Source organism: Taudactylus pleione, unplaced genomic scaffold, assembly GCF_031769625.1.
Source record: "Taudactylus pleione unplaced genomic scaffold, aTauple2 ptg000113l, whole genome shotgun sequence".
In the NCBI taxonomy this organism is placed as follows: domain Eukaryota; kingdom Metazoa; phylum Chordata; class Amphibia; order Anura; family Myobatrachidae; genus Taudactylus; species Taudactylus pleione.
In genome coordinates, this window is record NW_028284515.1 from 2,151,146 (window position 1) to 2,170,878 (window position 19,733).

The following is a 19,733-nucleotide window of genomic DNA, read 5'->3' on the forward strand; positions in this document are numbered from 1 at the left end:
CCGCTAGTGTACTAGAGGAATCTCGTTCCAGGTCCCCGTGCTTCCAGTGTGTTTTTTCCAGAGCTTCTAAGCTATCTCTCCACAGTGCCTTTACTATCAACAGCCTGTGTGAAAGCTAACCTCCATCTCTCCACAGTGCCTTTACTAACAACAGCCTGTGTGCAAGTTAACCCTCCATCTCACCACAGTGCTTTACCATCATAGCCTGTGTGCAAGTTAACCCTTCATCTCACCGCAGTGCTATTACCATCACAGCCTGTTTTCAAGTTAACCCTTCATCTCACCGCAGTGCTATTAGCATCACAGCCTGCTTTCAAGTTAACCCTTCATCTCGCCTCAGTGCTATTATCATCACAGCCTGTTTTCAAGTTAACCCTTCATCTCACCTCAGTGCTATTACCATCACAGCCTGTTTTCAAGTTAACCCTTCATCTCACCTCAGTGCTATTACCATCACAGCCTGTTTTCAAGTTAACCCTTCATCTCACTTCAGTGCTTTTACCATCACAGCCTGTTTGCAAGTTAACCCTTCATCTCATCGCAGTGCTTTCACCATCACAGCCTGTGTGCGAGTTAACCCTTCCTCTCATTGCACCCTAGTGCATGATCTCCGGCCGGCAATCCGGTATATACTTTGTGGGATATCCAGCTGGTACCTCAGCCTACCAATTAATCTCCACACCTCTCTAGCCAGCACCTCAAGTGCCTTTCTCCAGCCAGGAGTTCTATCCCACTCCCCACGTGCCTATTCCAGGCATTACCCTTAGGCCACGGGTGTTTTGATTCTCTTTTTCCCTGCAGGCCTTCGTCACCAAGTCAAAGGACCGCGACCTGCTTACAGGGAGCCGCACAAGCCCATATCCCGCTTGGAGGGGTCACTGGCGAACACCTCCTTGTGAGTTAGACTCCGCACCATTGACTAGGTCTAGCCAACGACCAAGACTTGTGGATGCGGAGATCATATGTCCAGGCCCCTCGCTTTTGCCTCCTCCCACAGCCTCAGACCTCGGCTTTCCAAAACCCGCCGCCCAGCGTGACAGTTTGTTCAGGCCCAATGGAAGCCACAGGTACCCAAGGTACTGGGACTCTTCAAGAGTTAACCAGCCGTATGGATAACCAAGAGGTGGCACAGCGACATGTGGCTCAGTACCTGCAAGAATTGTTCGGACAGTTAGTGACCATACAAAATAGACTGGCATCTATGTCCACGGCCTCGCCACCTGTCGTTCCTGCTGGTTTTCCAGGGTTACCTCAAGGGGCTACGCCACAGAAGTCTCATCTCCACTTGGCCACCCCTGAAAGGTTTGACGGTACTCCCCAACGTTGTCGTGGTTTCATAAACCAATGTGAAATCCAGTTTGAGTGCCTCCCCCAGAATTTCCCTACCTCCTGGTCTAAGGTCGCCTATGTAATTTCATTACTGACTGGGGCTGCATTGGACTGTTTCCCCTCTTTGGGAATGGGCTGATCCATTAGTTTCTAGATACAAAGACTTTACGACAGCCTTTTGATGAGCCCGGCAGATCGGTTTCTGCTTCCTCCGACTTACTCCGTGTCCGCCAAGGTTCTCGCTCGGTGGGACAGTACATGGTGCAGTTTCAGACCCTTGCATCGGAACTTAGATGGAACGAAGAAGCACTCAAAGCAGCCTTCCTCCGTGGGTTGTCCGAAAGGATGAAAGACGAATTAGCATCCACAGATTTTCCTACGTCATTTTCTGAGACTATTTCCCTCTGCATAAAGATTGATTTACGCCATAGGGAGCGGTGGGGTAATAGAGGTCATGGGGATCGCCCTCGAGATCATCCGGCCTCAGGAAGTCAATCCCATTCCCCCACCTCCAGGGGTGAGGAACCTATGCAGATCAACAGAACCAGGCTAACCACGGCCGAACGCAATCGGCGCTTTCAAAATAAATTGTGTCTTTATTGTGCTGCCCCTGAACACATCTTAAAGAATTGTCCCCTGCTGGCGGGAAATGCGAGACCCTAGTTGATTTCGGGAGCATTCAATTAGGCGTCATTTTTAAGCACTCCCAATTAACTGACAGTTTGTTGCCTGTATCTCTTTCCCACCAGTTCAGGAGAAGGGATGTTAAAGCCCTTATAGATTCCGGTGCTGCGGGAAATTTTATTTCCAAATCTTTAATCCAGTCCCTTGGTATTTCGGTGGTACCTTTACCTGAAAAATTACTGCTCTCCGGTGTAGATGGTAAAACTGTGCTAGGTGAATCCATATCCTTGAAATCCCAGCCCGTGACCCTCAGGGTTGGTTGCCTGCACCAAGAGACCATTGAATTCCTCATACTTCCTAACTCCGCTTACGAACTGGTTCTGGATTTACCGTGGTTAAGGAAGCATAGTCCTACTTTTGACTGGTCCAATATGCAAATTGTATCATGGGGACCAAACTGTTTCCAATGGTGCCTAACCCAAGTACTTCCTGTACGTACCCACTCTGTGCACCCCAGTACAGGTGCAAAGCCTCCCCTGACTGACAAGCCAAAGGATCCTTCTGTCTCCAGTCTACCACAAGCATATCAGGATTTTGCCGATGTCTTCTGCGAGCAGGCTGCTGATCGACTCCCTCCTCATCGGTCGTGGGATTGTGGAATAGAACTTCTCCCGGGGAAGATTCCCCCTCGGGGCCGGACCTATCCTTTGTCAGTTCCAGAAACAGCTGCCATGGCAACTTACATTAAGGAAAATCTAGCCAAAGGGTTCATACGGCCTTCCTCCTCCCCTGCAGGGGCAGTTTTCTTTTTTGTGAGCAAGAAGGATGGAAGTCTCCGGCCCTGTATAGACTACCGTGGCCTCAACCAAATTACTGTAAAAAATCGGTATCCATTACATTTAATCCTGAGCTTTTCGACAAGGTTCGTGGAGCTAAATTGTTCTCTAAACTAGATCTTCGTGGGGCATACAATTTGATACAAATCAAAGCTGGGGATGAGTGGAAGACCACCTTCAATACCAGAGATAGTCATTTCGAGTATCTGGTAATGCCTTTTGGACTCTGCAATGCGCCGGCTATATTCCAAGGCTATGTAAATGAAATCTTTCGGGACATCCTCTACAGCTTTGTCCTCGTCTATTTAGATGACATTCTAATCTTTTCTAAGGATCTCCAAACTCATCGCCAACATGTTCGAGAAGTTCTAGTTCGCCTTTGAAAACACCAGTTCCTTTCTTAGGACATATAATTTCTGGGGAAACCATTCAGATGGATCCAGAGAAACTGAAAGCGATCTCTGAATGGCCATTACCAAAATCTTTAAAAGCTACCCAACGTTTTTTGGGATTTTCAAACTATTATAGGCGGTTCATACCAAATTTTTGCATTCTGGTGTCTCCCATTACTAGTCTCACACGGAAGGGCGCTAACCCAGCCCTGTGGCCGGACTCAGCCATACAGGCCTTCCAAAGATTGAAAGAGGCATTCTCTACTGCCCCTATTCTTTGCCAACCCCAACTGGATAAACCATTTTTTGTGGAAGTGGATGCCTCTTCGGTGGGTGTAGGGGCGGTATTATCCCAAATTTCCAGTGACGGGAAGAAACATCCATGTGGATACTTCTCTCATAAATTTTCCTCTGCAGAGAAAAACTATACGATTGGAGATCAAGAACTCCTAGCTATGCGTCTTGGAGGGGTCACTGGCGAACACCTCCTTGTGAGTTAGACTCCGCACCATTGACTAGGTCTAGCCAACGACCAAGACTTGTGGATGCAGAGATCATATGTCCAGGCCCCTCGCCTTCACCTCCTCCCACAGCCTCAGACCTCGGCTTTCCAAAACCCGCCGCCCAGCGTGACACTATACAAGTGGGAAAATAGAGAAACGTAACACTGGGGAGGCCCCGGAGAATGTACTTCAGAGTGAAACACTAGAGAACTCTGTACCCTGCTACTACTGTATTGGCACAGTAGAATAACTTCAGGGAATCGTATACTGGAGGGAAATGGATGAGGCCCACTGTGGACCTAGACGCACCACTGGCACAAGAGAGTGACACTTGAGTTGTACTCGGATGGTATACTGAGTATGCGGCTGAGTACCTAGACTCTCCGCTGGCACAGGAGAGTGACACTTGTGTTGTACTCGAATGGTGTACTGAGTACGCGGCTGAGAACCTAGACGCACCGGTGGCACAGGAGAGTGACACATGTGTTGTACTCGGACACGGGAGATCAGCGTGTGAGCTGAATACTTGAACACAGGAGATAAACTGAATACCTGAATACAGCAGATGAACTGAATACTTGAACACAGGAGATGAACTGAATACTTGATGACGTTCTGAGAACAGACTGGAAATCCAACGCAGGACGACCCGGGAATAGGCCACTAGGACAGTACTCAGGTGATGTTCTGAGTACACACTGGGATATAACGCTGGGAAGAAGGAAATAGTGAAGTTGATCAGGCAACTTCCTGTTTACCTGGAGTCCTGTTTATACCCCCAGGTAGCTATCCATTGAACGAAGGAGTCAGCTGAGAACTGACACGGCTACCATTGGCTAAGGATCTATCAGGTGATACAGCCAAGATGGCTGCGCCCATGACCACCGCCGCAGGAACTCCGATATGGAGAATTGCGTGGAAGTCACCTGGGCCCCAGGGGGAATGCTCAGCGTGTCACCCACCGCCACACCTGGTGTCTCACTGCGCTCGCTGGTAAGGGGAAGCCGGCCGATCCCAGGCTGAATCCTGACATCACCACACACACTACATACAGAACTGACCACCACTACATACAGAACTGACCACTGTGGCTGCCTGTGCAGCGCCTGCCCCCCTTCTATACTTGTCACAATCTTTCTGGTGATATGTTCAGAAAGATGGCTCCACACAAGAGCCAGCAAAGAGTCTTTGCTCTCTTCTGCGCATGCACCATCTTTCCAAATATATCAGGATATACAGTATATACTATATTTATATAGTGGAAAGATGCCACTGTCATGCCCATATATGACATGGGGCACTTTAAAGGAGAAGTGATGAATGTGGCAGGTGGGTTGTGTGACTGGGACAGTACACCTGTTAAACTATAATGCAGGTGTCCTAAGACGAGTTCAGGGAGGACCAAACCTCCCTTGAACCAGAAGGGAGGATCATGGCTGTTGAAGAGTAGGGGATACCGTTTTAGACGCCGAATGTGTGTAGGGGTAAGCATATGAAATGCTAATATTCTTACTTTAAAAAAAAAAGGTTTTCTTATTTAATTGAAGTAATATAATGTCATTTAAATCAATGAAAGCCGTATTACACACACATAATGTACAACAAAATAAGCAAATATTGTGAAGTAACATTTTTTTAATAATTTTGATTCACCCCTTTTCAGAAATCGCTGTCAAACTCTGCTCCGGACTTATCAGTCCACACGGACCCTACATGTCATCTTTCATCTGACTTTCAAACAAGTATGAAAGAGCTTGCAATGTGGAAACAGCAGAATTACAAGTCAGCAGAACCTCTAGCAGTTAGTCTTGAAGTGCACTTTAAAGCGGCTGACGTAAAATTGCCTGACACTCTGTCAGAGAACGCTGCAATGATGGCTTTGCATGTGGAGAAAGACAAACAGTTCTTTCCTTTACAGTCTGGAGTTGTCCCAAAAAAATCCTTGCATCATGTCACTCCTTATAAGAAGAATGCTAAGAACAAAAAACAACTCTTAGGTCCACTGGAGTTGCAGATTATTTTGCAGGAGCTGAACCAACCACCTCAGGCTATTAAAAGGTTAGTTATTACAATGCTGTGCTTTCATGTCTCAGGGTTGCATGTTTTATTTCTGAGATAAAGTATTCCAATATGGAAAATTCTATTGTATTATTCCACTTGAAGTTAATGAGATAAGGTACCTGCCCACAGCCCAAGGTTATATGAAATGTACTAACTTGAGCAGAGTTCCCATTACATCACGCTTTCCATGCCACTTAACTGATGATTCACTAGTTCTGACAGTTAAGATGCCCATCCACTAGCAGACATGAAAACGACTGCACGATTACGACATTGTAATCGTGCAGTCGTGTGTCAGTCTGTGATGAGCCTGCACTGAGTGAGCAGTCGTTCAGTGCAGGCTCATCAATCATTTGCAAACATGCTCAACCTGATGTTATCGTCAGGTTGACCAGCATGTTTGCACAATGATAGATGTCTAAACGACCAGCAGGCACGCGCATCGCTGGTCATTTTAGACATTTTTGCTAAAGATTTGCAAACGATTTCTGAACGATTGAACAATCATTATCGTTCAATTGCTCAACTTAATCGTATAGTGGATGGGCACCTATAAAGTGCCCATACTGTTATTGAGTGCACCAAATGGGGCCAAACTACTACTAATCCAAATCACATCTACATACCGCCCAGTATCATGGCAGGGGGCATGACTGAGATCAAATGGGGTATGCGCAAACCTCAGGTGGGTTTGGCCATGGTCACACTGTGCATTTTTCTTTTTACATTTAAGTTTTAATGCCACATGCTGTAGAGACACCTGCCGACACAACCCTCCAAATCCTAGTGAATTGGGGCAATGTCCTGATTGTGAGACCTATTCTAAGTCAAGTCGGACGCAACTTAGCCGGATCTATCTTTCCATGAAATAGGGCATTTCAGGGCGGGATCTGGGCAGTGACAGTGAGATCGTAAGTAACCACCCTGACTTGTGGGCATGTCGTTGGCGAGTATTCTGAATCGTATGTACACAGAAGGGAAGCCTGTTTCTGACATATCTCTGGCACCTAGCATGTGGCTGGTACAAGTGGCGATATTAATAATGACAATTGAGGCGCCAGCGTAAAATCAATGGTTGGCACTGCTGATATAAGCTAAATGTGGTCTGTATGTCATTGTTATTATGTTTGCAATCACATAATTACCAAAAGCATGCTGGTGATGAAGAGTGATTAACATTGTACTCCAACTGCTATAGTCAGTGGTGCCTAACCTAATTATAACTTGAGCATTTGTCACTTAAATATGATGACATTGTAGTTCTCATTAAATACAACTATTACATTTATCTATAGATCCAGATCACTGGTAAGAACACCAGTGCGAGCGACTTCCACTCGGAGCGCACGGAGCTCGAGCCTCCCACGCCATCTAGATTTTTCAAGCTTCTTGAACACACATGGCGTCATCCAGACTGGTCCAAATGTTCGTGAGTGGGTGAGAGACATATGGAATAAATGGTTTGATGAGGTTTTTCCACCCAGTCGGGCGTCAGTGGGTAATGAAGAACAGTATTTTCCTAAGAATGACACCATTCTTGCTGAGCAAGCTACAAAGGAAGAACTATCATGGGCAGTAGGCTTGGATTCCATACCTCCTGTTTTGGTAGAGGACCCAACAGCATCAGTGCAAGATGTGGAAAGAGAGATCTTGTATCTGACCACTCTGATAGAAGAACAAGAGAAACCATCTGCATTCCACTACTGCAGAAGAGGTGCCCTCAACAGAAAGCTTGGCAATATAGCCCTCGCCCTCCAAGATTTAGATTTGGTGAGAAGACAAATTATGGTGTAAATTGTGTACTAGACCATAAAGAAGTAGGTGAACTTAGAGTTTACATTGACGCTGGTATAGTTTAGAAAGAAAATATTCCTGCACTGGATCTTTTTATTGTTTAAATATCATGAATAGAATTTCAAAATCCAATTTATTAATTGATTATTTTCTTTCTCTTATTAATTGATATCCTTATATTTATTATTACTAAGTTGGATTTGCTGCTACCTAAGTTTTAAAGCCAAACTAGATTCAAAAGACGATAAAAAGAAAAGTCTAACAGGCAGCGCACAATGGTATCTGTAATATGACACAATTTGAAATATAACTTCTTTTAAGTTTATTAAAATAGATGGAAATTTCAGAAATAATATATTCTTAGAACATTCAAAATATAAAAAATAAAGTGAATAAGTGTTGAAAAATGTGTGTGTGTATATATTTAGGGGTGAGCGGGTTCGGTTTTACTCGGATTTACTCGGATCTTTAAACGGCATTTTATTGGCTATCGCCTATCATGTGTTTTTTTCATAGCCAATATAATAAATCCGAATTTGCGGTAAAGTGGCGATAAGAACCGAGTAAATCCGAGTAAAACCGAACCCGCTCACCCCTAATATATATATATATACATAGTGTCGGACTGGGGAATGAAGGGCCCACCAGGGAAATGCAATCACAGAGGCCCACTAAGGGGTGTGGCCAGTTGCTGGAATGGGTGTGGATATATGACCAGTGAGGCATTGCCAGCCATTATCGGAGCATGATAGTATAGTATTTAAATTAAGAAAATGAAATTTTACAAAAGGCCAGTTTCACATGTATCAATGATCACCATCATGTTAGCAGGACATAGCATCATCTTTATCATAGTCTTCTCATGTGAGGCTCTTACAAAGGTAGAGGACCTCCCAATATGGTTGGCTATCACTACCGTAGTGGATGGTCCTGCAATAAACAAGGCAAATACTGTGTACGGTACTAGTGTTTTCTCCTGGCTTCAACTTGGCACATACTGTATACTACTGTTAGCTATTCATACTCTATTCAAACTGCCCATACAATGCCTGCAGGGGCCGCCGACACTGACATCACAACTGTGCGGGTAAATTTAAATGCCTATCCAGTTGTGATATCAGCCCAGACATATCAAGTGGCCGATTGGTAAGTGTCTATAGCTGACTGATCCTTTGTCTCAGTGTGTTCCCAGCATTAGTATTAGTATAATGGTATATAGAGATTAGTTATCTCAAATGTGTTTATAAAAACGCTTCTTTACCTTAGGAGGCTTGTTGATTTAGGGCCTGATTCAGACCCACTCGCGAGCGGCTGTACGCTCGCAAGTGGGTCGATGGTCTGCACTGAGCATGCGCACGACGGAGGGAGCTCCGTCGTGCGCATGCGCCAGACACGACGAGCGAAGGACTTTCCTTCGCTCGTTGTGTCCGATCAAAGGGGGCGTGCTGTCAATGTTGATTGACAGCACGCCCCCTTTGGTGGGCGTGCCGGGGGCGTGCCTCCCTGACGGGGGCGTTCCCACGGGAACGCCTCCCGTCAGAAGCCGGCCCACTGACATCACTAGTGATGTCAGTGGGAGTGATTTTGGCTCTGATAGAGCCAAAATCACTCCGGAGCTTGCGGTTGAAAACCTCAACCGCAGGCTCCGGCTCGCAATTTCGATGGTCGCAATGGTCACGACCATCGCGGCCATCAAAATGCACGCTCGTATAGCCTGTGGGTGGTGACCCACAGCTATACGAGCGTCCAGGAGGACGCTCCATGAAAAAGGAGCCCGGCCCTCATGCAGAGCGTGCGCTCTGCTCAGAGCGTACGGCTCTGAATGAGGGCCTTAGTTGGCTTCTCTATTTATGATCGATAATTACCTCTGAAAGCTTCTATATTTCTTTATAGAGAAATCCTAACTGCTGATTAGATTATCTTTGTGGAATCAATAATTACCTCTGAAGGCTTATTTTTAATAGGGGGGGGGGGTCTTCACTGCTGTAAATATGTTCCATTATACAAATAATTACCAAAAAAGGTTTCTTGATTATATTTTGCTGCCAATATGCCTCAGTACACAAATAAGTACCTCAGAAGGCTTAATCATAGTTCTCTGTTTGTGTACACATATTGATAATAACTGGCATGCCAGCATGATTTAATAACAAATTTGTTTCTTGAGAACAGGTGTTGGTAAGTGGATAATTGCCTCTGAAGGCTTGGCGATTATGTATATATGAGAATATGCTGGTTCTAATGCTGGGTACACACGGAACGATCTGTACCACCAACGACTTGAAAGATATCTTTCAGTGACGTCATCCTGCCACATCTCTAAACAGGCAAAGTTGACGATATCGTCCAGATTGGCCTGCATGTATGGACGATCATAGATATCGTTATCGTTCATGCGGGAACGCGCATCGTTGGTTGTTCACTGCATAAAAATTAACGATATGAACGATATCGTTATCGTTCGTATTGTTCATAGATATCATACCATGTGTACGCATCTTTAGAAGTGTGTTTAATACACTTATAATTATCGTTAAAGTTTTGTATTTTTAATTTAGATGTTTTGATATTTATCTCAGCTTACATATTGCCAGTCCCAGGATTCAAAAACCATTTAGGTGTTATTGTTTCTGTTTTGTTTCAAGAGAAAATACCGTGATCAATTTGAGAGCCATAACAGATTATTGTACAATGTATCACTTATCTTTTTAGCTAGGTACACACTAGGCTGACGGGTCATCAATCATCTGCCCGATGTGCTGGGCTTGACGTCACAACATGTGTACGGGCAATCGGTAGGACGCCCATATATACGCCAGCAGATGACCAATATATCTTTCAGACCGGCAGATGTACTATAGACAGTGCCGTAACTAGCGCTCCAGGCACCCTGTGCAGGCCACAACCCCTCCAGGCGGCACTGCTACATAGATTCTGGCTGCACGGTGCCATTGTAGGCACCTGGCTAGCCAGGTGAGGGAGCCATGGGTGAGCGGCGGTGCCATCCACAGAGTGCTGCGGTCTGTGCTGCCACACTTTTCGCACACCCCTAGTTACAGCCCTGACTATAGATATATCGGCCGTTCAATAGAATCAATACAGACACTGTTACTCATATGTAACTGTGACAAATCACTCTCATTCACACATATCAGTGTTTAGAACGGAGACTGTGATTCTGATCTAGAAACTATGATGAGTAGATATCGGTTACATTTTCCCAGTGAAATATGATGCTGTTTACTTCAATTTAAATATACAGAGAGCAGATGCCGTGCGTGTAAGGAGCTAATCAATACAATTTCACAGTCTCTGAATAGTAAGTAATCCCAGGTGCTAATTTCTCTATTTGTATCCTAGTTGGTAATTTTTTATTGATCTAAGGCCCTGATTCAGAGCCGGACGATCTGACAGAGCCAGTCTTTTTTTTTTTTTTAGAACAGCCTCCTGGCCACTCGCATAGCTGTGGGTGACCACCCACAGCTATAGCGAGCGGCCAGGAAGATGGTCGCGATAGTCAAGACCATCGCGACCATCGGGCTTTCGACGAGACCCTTGTGGTAGGGTCTGGTTGCCGCAAGCCCCAGAAAGCTCTCCCACTGACATCACTTGTGATGGCAGTGGGGCCGGCCCCAGACGGTAGGCGTTCTCATGGGAACGCCTCCGTCTGGGCAGCCACCCCCCCGGCCTGCCCACCAAATGGGGCATGCTGTCACTCAACATCGACAGCACGCCCCCTTTGGTGCGAGACCCGGCTTACCTGTCGCTATGCGGGTCTTGCACATGCGCATGACAGAGCCGGCTCCGTCGTGCGCATGCGCTCTGGGCCACCATCGACCCAGTTGCGAGCGCTCAGCGCTTGCGACCGGGTCTGAATCAGGCCCTAATTTCTAGATGCAGGAATAACAAGGGTACAATATATAAGCAGCAGTATTCAGGGCCGGTGTAAGTATTCTCAGTGCCCTAGGCATAGCTTAAGACGACCACCCCTCTTTCCCCCAATACCCACTTCCCAGCCCCTCAAACACTTGGCCTTTGGAAAATAAAATTGTTAACTCTTTCCTGCTCCTAGCTGGCTGCTGGGGCTGAAGTTCAGATGCAGTGATGTCTGATGCAAAATGCTGTCCAGGCTCCACTGCTGCTGCAGGATTTCTAGATAGGGGTGGGGTTAAAGTATTAATTTTAGAATGTGATGCTCAGCTACCCAGTAATACTAGACAGCTGCAGTAAGCGGACACTTATGCATCGCTGTTCAATCTGGATCCTTTCTGCGCCTGCATGACTTAGCATTTCCAGGTCACAGCATTTCCATGCCTTGAGTTTCAAGGTGTAGGAGGTGAAAATTCAATTCAAATTTTAAAAGATAGATAGATCAATAGATAGATAATATTCTAGAAAAAAAACATGCCATCCTCAGATGCCAATAGTGATTGGAAGACAGTGGCGGCAAAGCATTGAGAAACTATTGGCAGAGAAGTCTGCGATACACGGCAACTGATGCTGCCCTAGTTGTACAATGGTACTCACCGCTTGCCAGGCTCTGTTCTGCTCCTTGTCTCTCAGGGAGGCGGAGCTTCTTTTAGGAGCATGGCTGGGAGGGAAGGGGAGGAAAGTATGGAGGCGGGGGAAGAAGACATGTAAGGCACAATCTGAAGTGGTCATAGACAGAGCAGAAGAAACTGAATATTGCGTGTGGGGGAGGGGGGGGGGGGAATTTGTATGTGCAAACATATGCAAATGTTGCAGCCGCTGCATCTCTAATCCACCGCTTGCATATAAAGACGCACTTTGGTTGCATGTCATATGCCCACGAAACATGCCCACGTGGCTGTGAGACGCCCACGAAACATGGTGGCTGTAACATGCCCAGGTTTGAGTACCTACACCCCCATTACCTCCCATAAATGCACACTGACTGTCAATCACTCTGCGAATTCTCTCTGTGAATGCTGTTGGTTACCAAACGCGATGCACACGCAGTACAAAAAATAGCGGCTAATTGCTCAAACATTGGCTAAGCAGACCCATAATGTCATCTATTCAGTGCTTTTAATGCCTATCATCGGAGTACCAGCTGCTCACATGCAGAACAAACTGCCAGCAGCTTTTTTCGTGTGAAGCTGCTCCTTCTCTATGTCAGTGCGGTTCTAGGCTATGATGTTGCAGCCAAGTACCACACTCCCAGTCAAAAAAGCTGAAAATGCCACAACAGACGAGTTGGGACTAATGCCACATCTGAGTGGAGGAAGGTGCCCCCAGGTTTTTATGCCATTCCTGTTTTTAGGACTAGCAGACTACATAAGCTTTGAGTATGTAGATTCTGCTTATGGCATTTTTGTTGTTTGCTTTGTTGCGTTTAGTTTATCTCTTCAGGTACTTTTTTCAAAATGATTGAAACCGGTAAGCTAGCCTACATGACTACACCATGCTGGTCGACTTTGTGACCTGCCCTTAGGGAAATCCTAGAGGGGAGGTGCAGAGAGCAGGGCGATAAGATTCGTTACCTCATTGCCCTGCCCTCATTAATAATGAGTGAACTGCAGCCATGGGGACTAGGCCATGATAATCCAAATAGTGGGCAGGATCAGGGAGGGTTAGCTGCTCTCCCGGGAGGCAAGGGAGTTCTCCCCGAAATACGAGAGTCTCATGAGCATTCTGGGAAATCTGTCACGTAGTGACTACACACCTTAAATGGAAGCCAGAGTAGTGCTTTCAAGCAAGCTCTCACCCCATCTAGTAGAGCAGTGTCTGTGGGGTTTCTTTTAAGCAGCGCGGTCTAGAGAATTTTGCTCAAAGCCAGAGTCCACTGCGCTGTCGGAGAGGAGAATGCTCCTGATTCAAAGGTTGATAGTGCGACCGATGGTGCGTCAATGGTGGACTGTTCTTAACCACCACCAGCGCATTTGCGTCGTGTTCAGATAATGGAAGAGTGCGTCTCAGAGTTTACTCAGTCAGATTCACGCTATTACAGAAAGTGAATGCTGACACGGGCGTATGCATATTTTCACCATGGCAAATCCGTAAGAATTCGCAGCCGCACGTGAATAGCGTGCACCTCGGAATCGGGCCCATTGTTCCTATAAAGAGGAAGATTTAGCAGACCTTCTTAAGAGATTGGTATATATGAGCCGCACTTGTATGTTTCTATAGCTGCTCAGTAAAGGGTATATAATCTTTTGTATTACAAACGAGCGCTAAATTACATGTATGTTTAAAAAATAAGCACCAATAAATGCACTTTAAAACAATACTGTTCACAATGATATCTAAACGTAAATATGTTGGTAAATATTTATGCCCTTTTGTGAGTAGGTTTTGGGAGACCGGGACCTTTCGCAGTGCTTTGTGGTCTGGTGCTGTTGGTGGGGGATAGTTGCAGTACTTGCTATCTAGCTTGCCCTGTCTTTCCCTATCTTACTTCTGGCACTCTGGAGCTGCAGGAGGCTGCTCTGCCCGCCGGTAGTTCTTTTGGTCGGGGAAGTGCCAGAAAGTGACATTACTCCACCTCTGCTCTAGTGCCGCTTCTCTTCCTGGCTGTCACAAACACAAACCTTCTAAAGAGTAAAAGCAGTGTAGTTGCCTTTAGCAACCAAACAGAGTTTAGCTATTTATCTAGTAAAAGGAAAGCTATTACCTAGTTGGTTGCTATGGACGATACCTCCACTTGTCCACTTTAGATAACTCTCCCACATAGGTCGGTATCCAATTAGCCCCTAACATTGTTCAGGTGCTAATGGATCCCCAGGAGCTTTCCAATTAGCCCTGAAGACCGGGCCAGCACCAGCACTTATCGGGGCTTTTTTTTCAGGACCTCTGGGCTTTTTTTTTTGGCCGAACAAATAGGATACCAGGATAAAAAAGGATGAAAAACGGGGTTTATTGGCAAAAAATCTCAGTTTTTCACCCCCGAAAAGTATCGGGGCTAATTGAATATCCCCCATAGTGAGATTACACTGTTCACCCTTTGCAGGGGATGGAGAATACCGGAGTCGAAATCCAGACAGGTCGGGATCCCGGCACCAGTATCCCAACCACCAGCATCCCGAAGGTAAGTATCGGGGTGTTATCGGGAGGTTAGGGTGCGTAGTTAGAGTTAGGCACTAGGGGGAGTTATTCTGACCAGTGCTATCCCGAAAGCCGGGATTTCATACCCAACTTCTTTGCAGAATTGTTCAGATAGCCTTGCTAGTGTTCTTTCTCTGATTGATTATGTTCTGTTCCATGGCTTCTGTATGAGCAGTAACTTTATCTGGATGTGCCCTGTAACTACCAGCATGACTGTCCTCATCAACACACATTGCATGTTTACTAAAGAGTAATAACATATATATCCTATATTGCCTGTTATGTGACCTTGTCTATTCTTTTCTGCAGGTGATCAAACTTGAGCCACAACTGCTAGACGCATATTGGCACAGACATTTAATTTACCTTCTGCAAGGGAAGACAAGTGAGGCTTTGGATAACTTGAATTTTATTATTAAATATAATAAAACACATACAGGTAAGAAAAGTTCCTCAACACCTTGGAAATTCAAACTTTAGATATGTGATTCAGCTCCGATGGTACCGCACTCTAGGCCTGATTCAGAGATGGATGTAGTGCCGATATTTACACAGTTGAGCGATGTTTTGTTACTGCGCATGCGTGAGAAGTCCAGAAATCCCATTCTACGCAAACCAAGTGTCCTATGCTGTTCGCAATTGCGTACGGTATTGATAACACTTGAGAAGGGGTCTGCGATCTCTGGGCGATCTCTGGGCATTTCGGGGTGGGGACTGGGAGGTGGCCTAAAGTGACTGCAAGTGGTCGTTTCATGTGCGTGTTTTGGAAATATCTGGTAACTTTCCTAATTTAAAATACACTGCCTCAAAGGCCATGTTTAGTTGGATTAGAGAAGAGTAGCTAGAGTAGACCCTAGGCTGCCGCAAATGTCGATGGTGAGACCGATTTTGCGTTGATGTTCAAGTGTTTACACTTTCCATCACAAATGCACAGACCACGCAGCCTCGTACTGTCCATCGCACAGATGAGCACAAAGGGAAAGCTGAGATTACCATATGCATATTCCCGCAACTGCTATTGCAAGAGCGGCTGCATACTAACAGGTGTGTTATAAGAGATAGACAGTCAATAGGTCGACACCAGATGGTCGGTAGACAATAGGTTGACATGGTCAAAAGGTCCATATAGACAAAAGGTCGACAGGTTCAATTGATAAAGACAAAAATGGCAGACACTTTTTTTTTATTTGACCTTTTAACCCTGTCGACTTTCTGCACTGTCGACCATTTGCCAGTCGACTTTTTGTCCATGCCGACCTTATGACCATGTCGACTTTTCTGGTGTCAATCTATTGACTGTTGTATTTGCAAATCTCAAATGCAGTGGCATGATACGGACATACTGTGGACTGTGAGCACCTTTTACTACTACAATGTGCAGACTGCATCAATAGGACGTGACGCTCAGCACAACCTCATATTTACTAACAAAGACAAATGCCATTTCCTCTCTGCAGATGCTCAGAGACTTCTTGCAAAATGGTGTGAATGCCTCAATTGCAGCCATAATGGCCTTATTCTGAGTTGCACAATTTCTTTAAAACTGAGACGCCCACTTGTGGCGCTGGAAATCCATCTTGATGCAACCATTGGTTGCACAAATGAAACTTGCTCAAGCCCTAGGACAGGTGCAGTGTCTTGGTCTGAGCATCGGCTGCGGCATTAGCATAAAGACGCAGTAGCGCTGAGTAAAAAGACAGTCGCGGCTGGAGTAGCGTCTACCTGTGAGGCTGCTCCGTCGTGCGCATGCGCTAGACCCGAATAACTATGGCCAAGCCGTCGTTATGGGTCTTGCACCAAAGGGGGCGTGCTGTCGATGGTGATTGAAAAGCACGCCCCCTTTGGTGGGCGTGCCGGGGGCGTGGCTGCCCAGACGGAGGCGTTCCCATGGGAATGCCTACCGTCTGGGGCCGGCCCCACTGACATCACTAGTGATGTCAGTGGGAGTGCTTTTGGCTCTGATAGAGCCAAAAGCACCCCAGGACTTGCGGCAGCGAGACCCTACCACAAGGGTCCATCGCGACCATCATTTTGGCCGCTCGCTATAGCTGTGGGTGGTCACCCACAGCTATGCGGGCGGCCAGGAGGCCGCTCCAAAAAGTAGGAAGGACGGCCCTGATTCAGAGCGAGCGCTCTGTCAGAGCGTCCGGCTCTGAATCAGGGCCTCTGTCTCCAATTCTTTATACATTTTTATGTATTCCCCTATCTTTCTGATACATCCAAGGACCTTATGTTTATGAGTGAAATCATTATGGGGCAGTATATGCAATGCCTTGCTAAAATCAGAATTATTTCTCAGTAGCTTTATGTATTGGCAGTTGATCGTCTCTGTAGCAACACACGCCTGCAACATGCCCATAAGATGCAACATCTGCATGTGTATTTGTAGCCCCTCCCCCTGTTACCTCCCAGCCATTGTCCAGGAACGCCCCTTACATTTCTGCTGCCATTCCTCTAAACTTGTGATGCGATTCTATACGAGCAAAATCGAGACACCTGCAGTGCTACTCGTGCCACAAAAAACATCGATCAACTGCATCCAACATCACCATTGTGTACGTCTCAGGGCCTAAAGCCCCAAGGATAATATTTGCCAAGGTAGATTCAGCTAATCTACCCTTAGGGTTCCACCTTAACCCTATATGAACTCAACCTTACAAATGTAATTAGTAATGTTAATGTAATTGCAATATATAGTATTTTCAGTGTCCTACAGTGATCAGTGAATTTTAGAAGGCATGTCTTCCATGTGTTTTAGTATGCTCCTCAATTCAGCATTTGTACATAAGCAAAATGCAGATATCAGTATAAATATGTAACCAAAAAGACAGAAGCTGATTAAACATTAAATGTAGATGATTTATTAGCACACATGTATCCAGTGTCGGACTGGGGCATGGAAGGCACAAAAAATGCAGTGGTAATGCTCCATTCTTAAGGGGTGTGGCCAGCCTTCTGAGGGGCCCCGCCCCCTCTGTGTGACATACTGACATCATGCGCTCAGGAGGTGTCACAGGGTGCAGTTGAGCACTGTGCCGGCACTACGTGGTTACATGCAGTGACATTACTATCTATTTGTAAGGTGGACGCAGCTTTAACTGTTTCTTTGTAATCATGTTTACCGGGACATACATACTTTGTTTACCAGGACATACAGATTACTTGGGGAATTACCTGTGCTCTATACATTACAGATGCCTACCTGTCCAAAGCAGAGATATACAAGCAGAAAAAAGACTACACTATGTCTATTGTGAATTACACACAAGCTCTTAAATGTCGGCCCACTGATGATGACATCTATTTCCACCGAGCACAGATGTACGAGGCTCAGGATGAGTTTATAATAGCCATGGATGACTATGCAAAGGTATTAAAAGCTATATGTTCACTAAATGGCTGATTCCAGGTAACTTGTCTTTATTAATGTTAGACATGATGCACTAACTTACTGCACTATCCTGGTTGATGTAGAGATGGAGCCTCTATTGGGGGAAGGTGTTGCCCTCCGTTCCCATGCTGAACAGCAAAGGCTCTTCTCAGGTCTGTGGGTACTAAGGTAATAGAGAAATATCAGGTCTCCTGAAATAGTCCTAGTATAATGGGAACATGGTCGCTAAGAATATTTCACCATTATACTAATATACTGTAGTATAAATAAGTAAATAATACACAACAAACAAAGGTTGATTTTTGTAGATTTTTTAATTGAAATAATACTTCCTGAAAGCCCTCGTTCTCCACTTTTGCTCATCGTAGTCCAATGGAAAAGTTATAATTAAGTAGGACATAACATGATAAAGTACAATAAGAGTGCTCAATTCTGAACCACTAGTGCTGAATGTCATTTGGAGCGCTGGGACTCACAAATAAAACCAGCAGTTACCACTGAATTACCAAACAAGAAGAATTCCCATTGGGCCACATTAAGAAAAAAAATATTTGTAATTAATTTTGAAAATGTCTCTTTAATCCAGTTTGCTTGCAGGCTGGTGCTGATTCCCACTGCAGGCTTTCGTGTTATTGTGTAAGTGTAACCAACCCAGCTTGTCCAGTCTGCGGCTGATTTTTCACTTTAGCAAGCAGACCCCATGCTCTATGTACCCCTGTTTTAGTGAGTACCAGCCGATTGCTGTTACTGTGATGGATTTTGGAGGGTTGGCAAGTTAGTTTTTTTCTTAATTGAAAATATTTTTTAAACAGAGATATAGGGCCTGAATCATGGCCAGCCGCAGATGAGGGATCCCGCGCAGTTTTCCGATTATCAGAAAACTGCGCATGCATAATACCCTATTCTGCACATGTGCAGGACGGGTTCTGCAATATCGCTCTCAGATCCCCCAAACTGCAGCATGATTGACATGCTGCGACGTTTAGGGGCTGGAGCGGGGGCGTGCCAGCGCAGCAACACGCCCCTGTTTTTCCGGAGTGCCGAGTCCAGGGTCTGCATCGTTGGCCACAGATTTCCTGGCATCGCAGGCTGCCAGCATGAGTAAGCTGGAGCTTACTTACAGGGCCAGATTAAAGGCAGGGCGATAGGGGCGGACATCCCGGGGGCCCCCAGTCTTGTGAAATTATGATGTCAAATCCCGCAAGACTGTGATTGGTCTCACAGAAGAGCATTGCGTGCGGGGCAGCTGCCTCCGCATTTCCCTGGGCGGTGGGTCGTGGAGCAGAAGAGCAGTCAGTCAGAGAGCTGGCGGAAAGGTAGCCTGCTGTCCCACCACCACACACAATATTATAAATATATGAGCATTTGTAAGTTTGTATGTATGTACTGTATATATATATATATATATACTGTATATATATATATACTGTGTATATATATATATATATATATATATATATATATACATATATACTGTATATATATATATATACTGTGTATATATATATATATATATATATACTGTGTATATATATATATATATATATATGTCCATACATATACTTTCTGTATGTGTGCGTCTATATATATATATATATATATATATATATATATATACACACAGTATAAAAGTATGAATGTGTGTATATATATATATATATATATATATAATCCACAGCAAACAAAGCGCCACTCAGGAGACTTTACACAGGGGTGAAATAACATGTTTTACTTCACC

At 45.3% G+C, this 19,733-nt stretch overlaps 1 protein-coding gene across 2 annotated transcripts in view; it reads left to right on the forward strand.

Moving 5' to 3' along the window:
- The window catches only part of TTC6 (tetratricopeptide repeat domain 6), a 297,795-nt gene that overhangs the window by 157,756 nt on the left and 120,306 nt on the right, over positions 1–19,733 (forward strand). For both annotated transcript variants that reach the window (XM_088471191.1, XM_088471190.1), the window contains 4 exons: positions 5,348–5,742; positions 7,041–7,515; positions 14,914–15,043; positions 17,799–17,974. In XM_088471191.1, the coding sequence (XP_088327317.1) occupies positions 5,348–5,742; positions 7,041–7,515; positions 14,914–15,043; positions 17,799–17,974 (1,176 nt within the window). The remainder of the gene's footprint in view (positions 1–5,347; positions 5,743–7,040; positions 7,516–14,913; positions 15,044–17,798; positions 17,975–19,733) is intronic.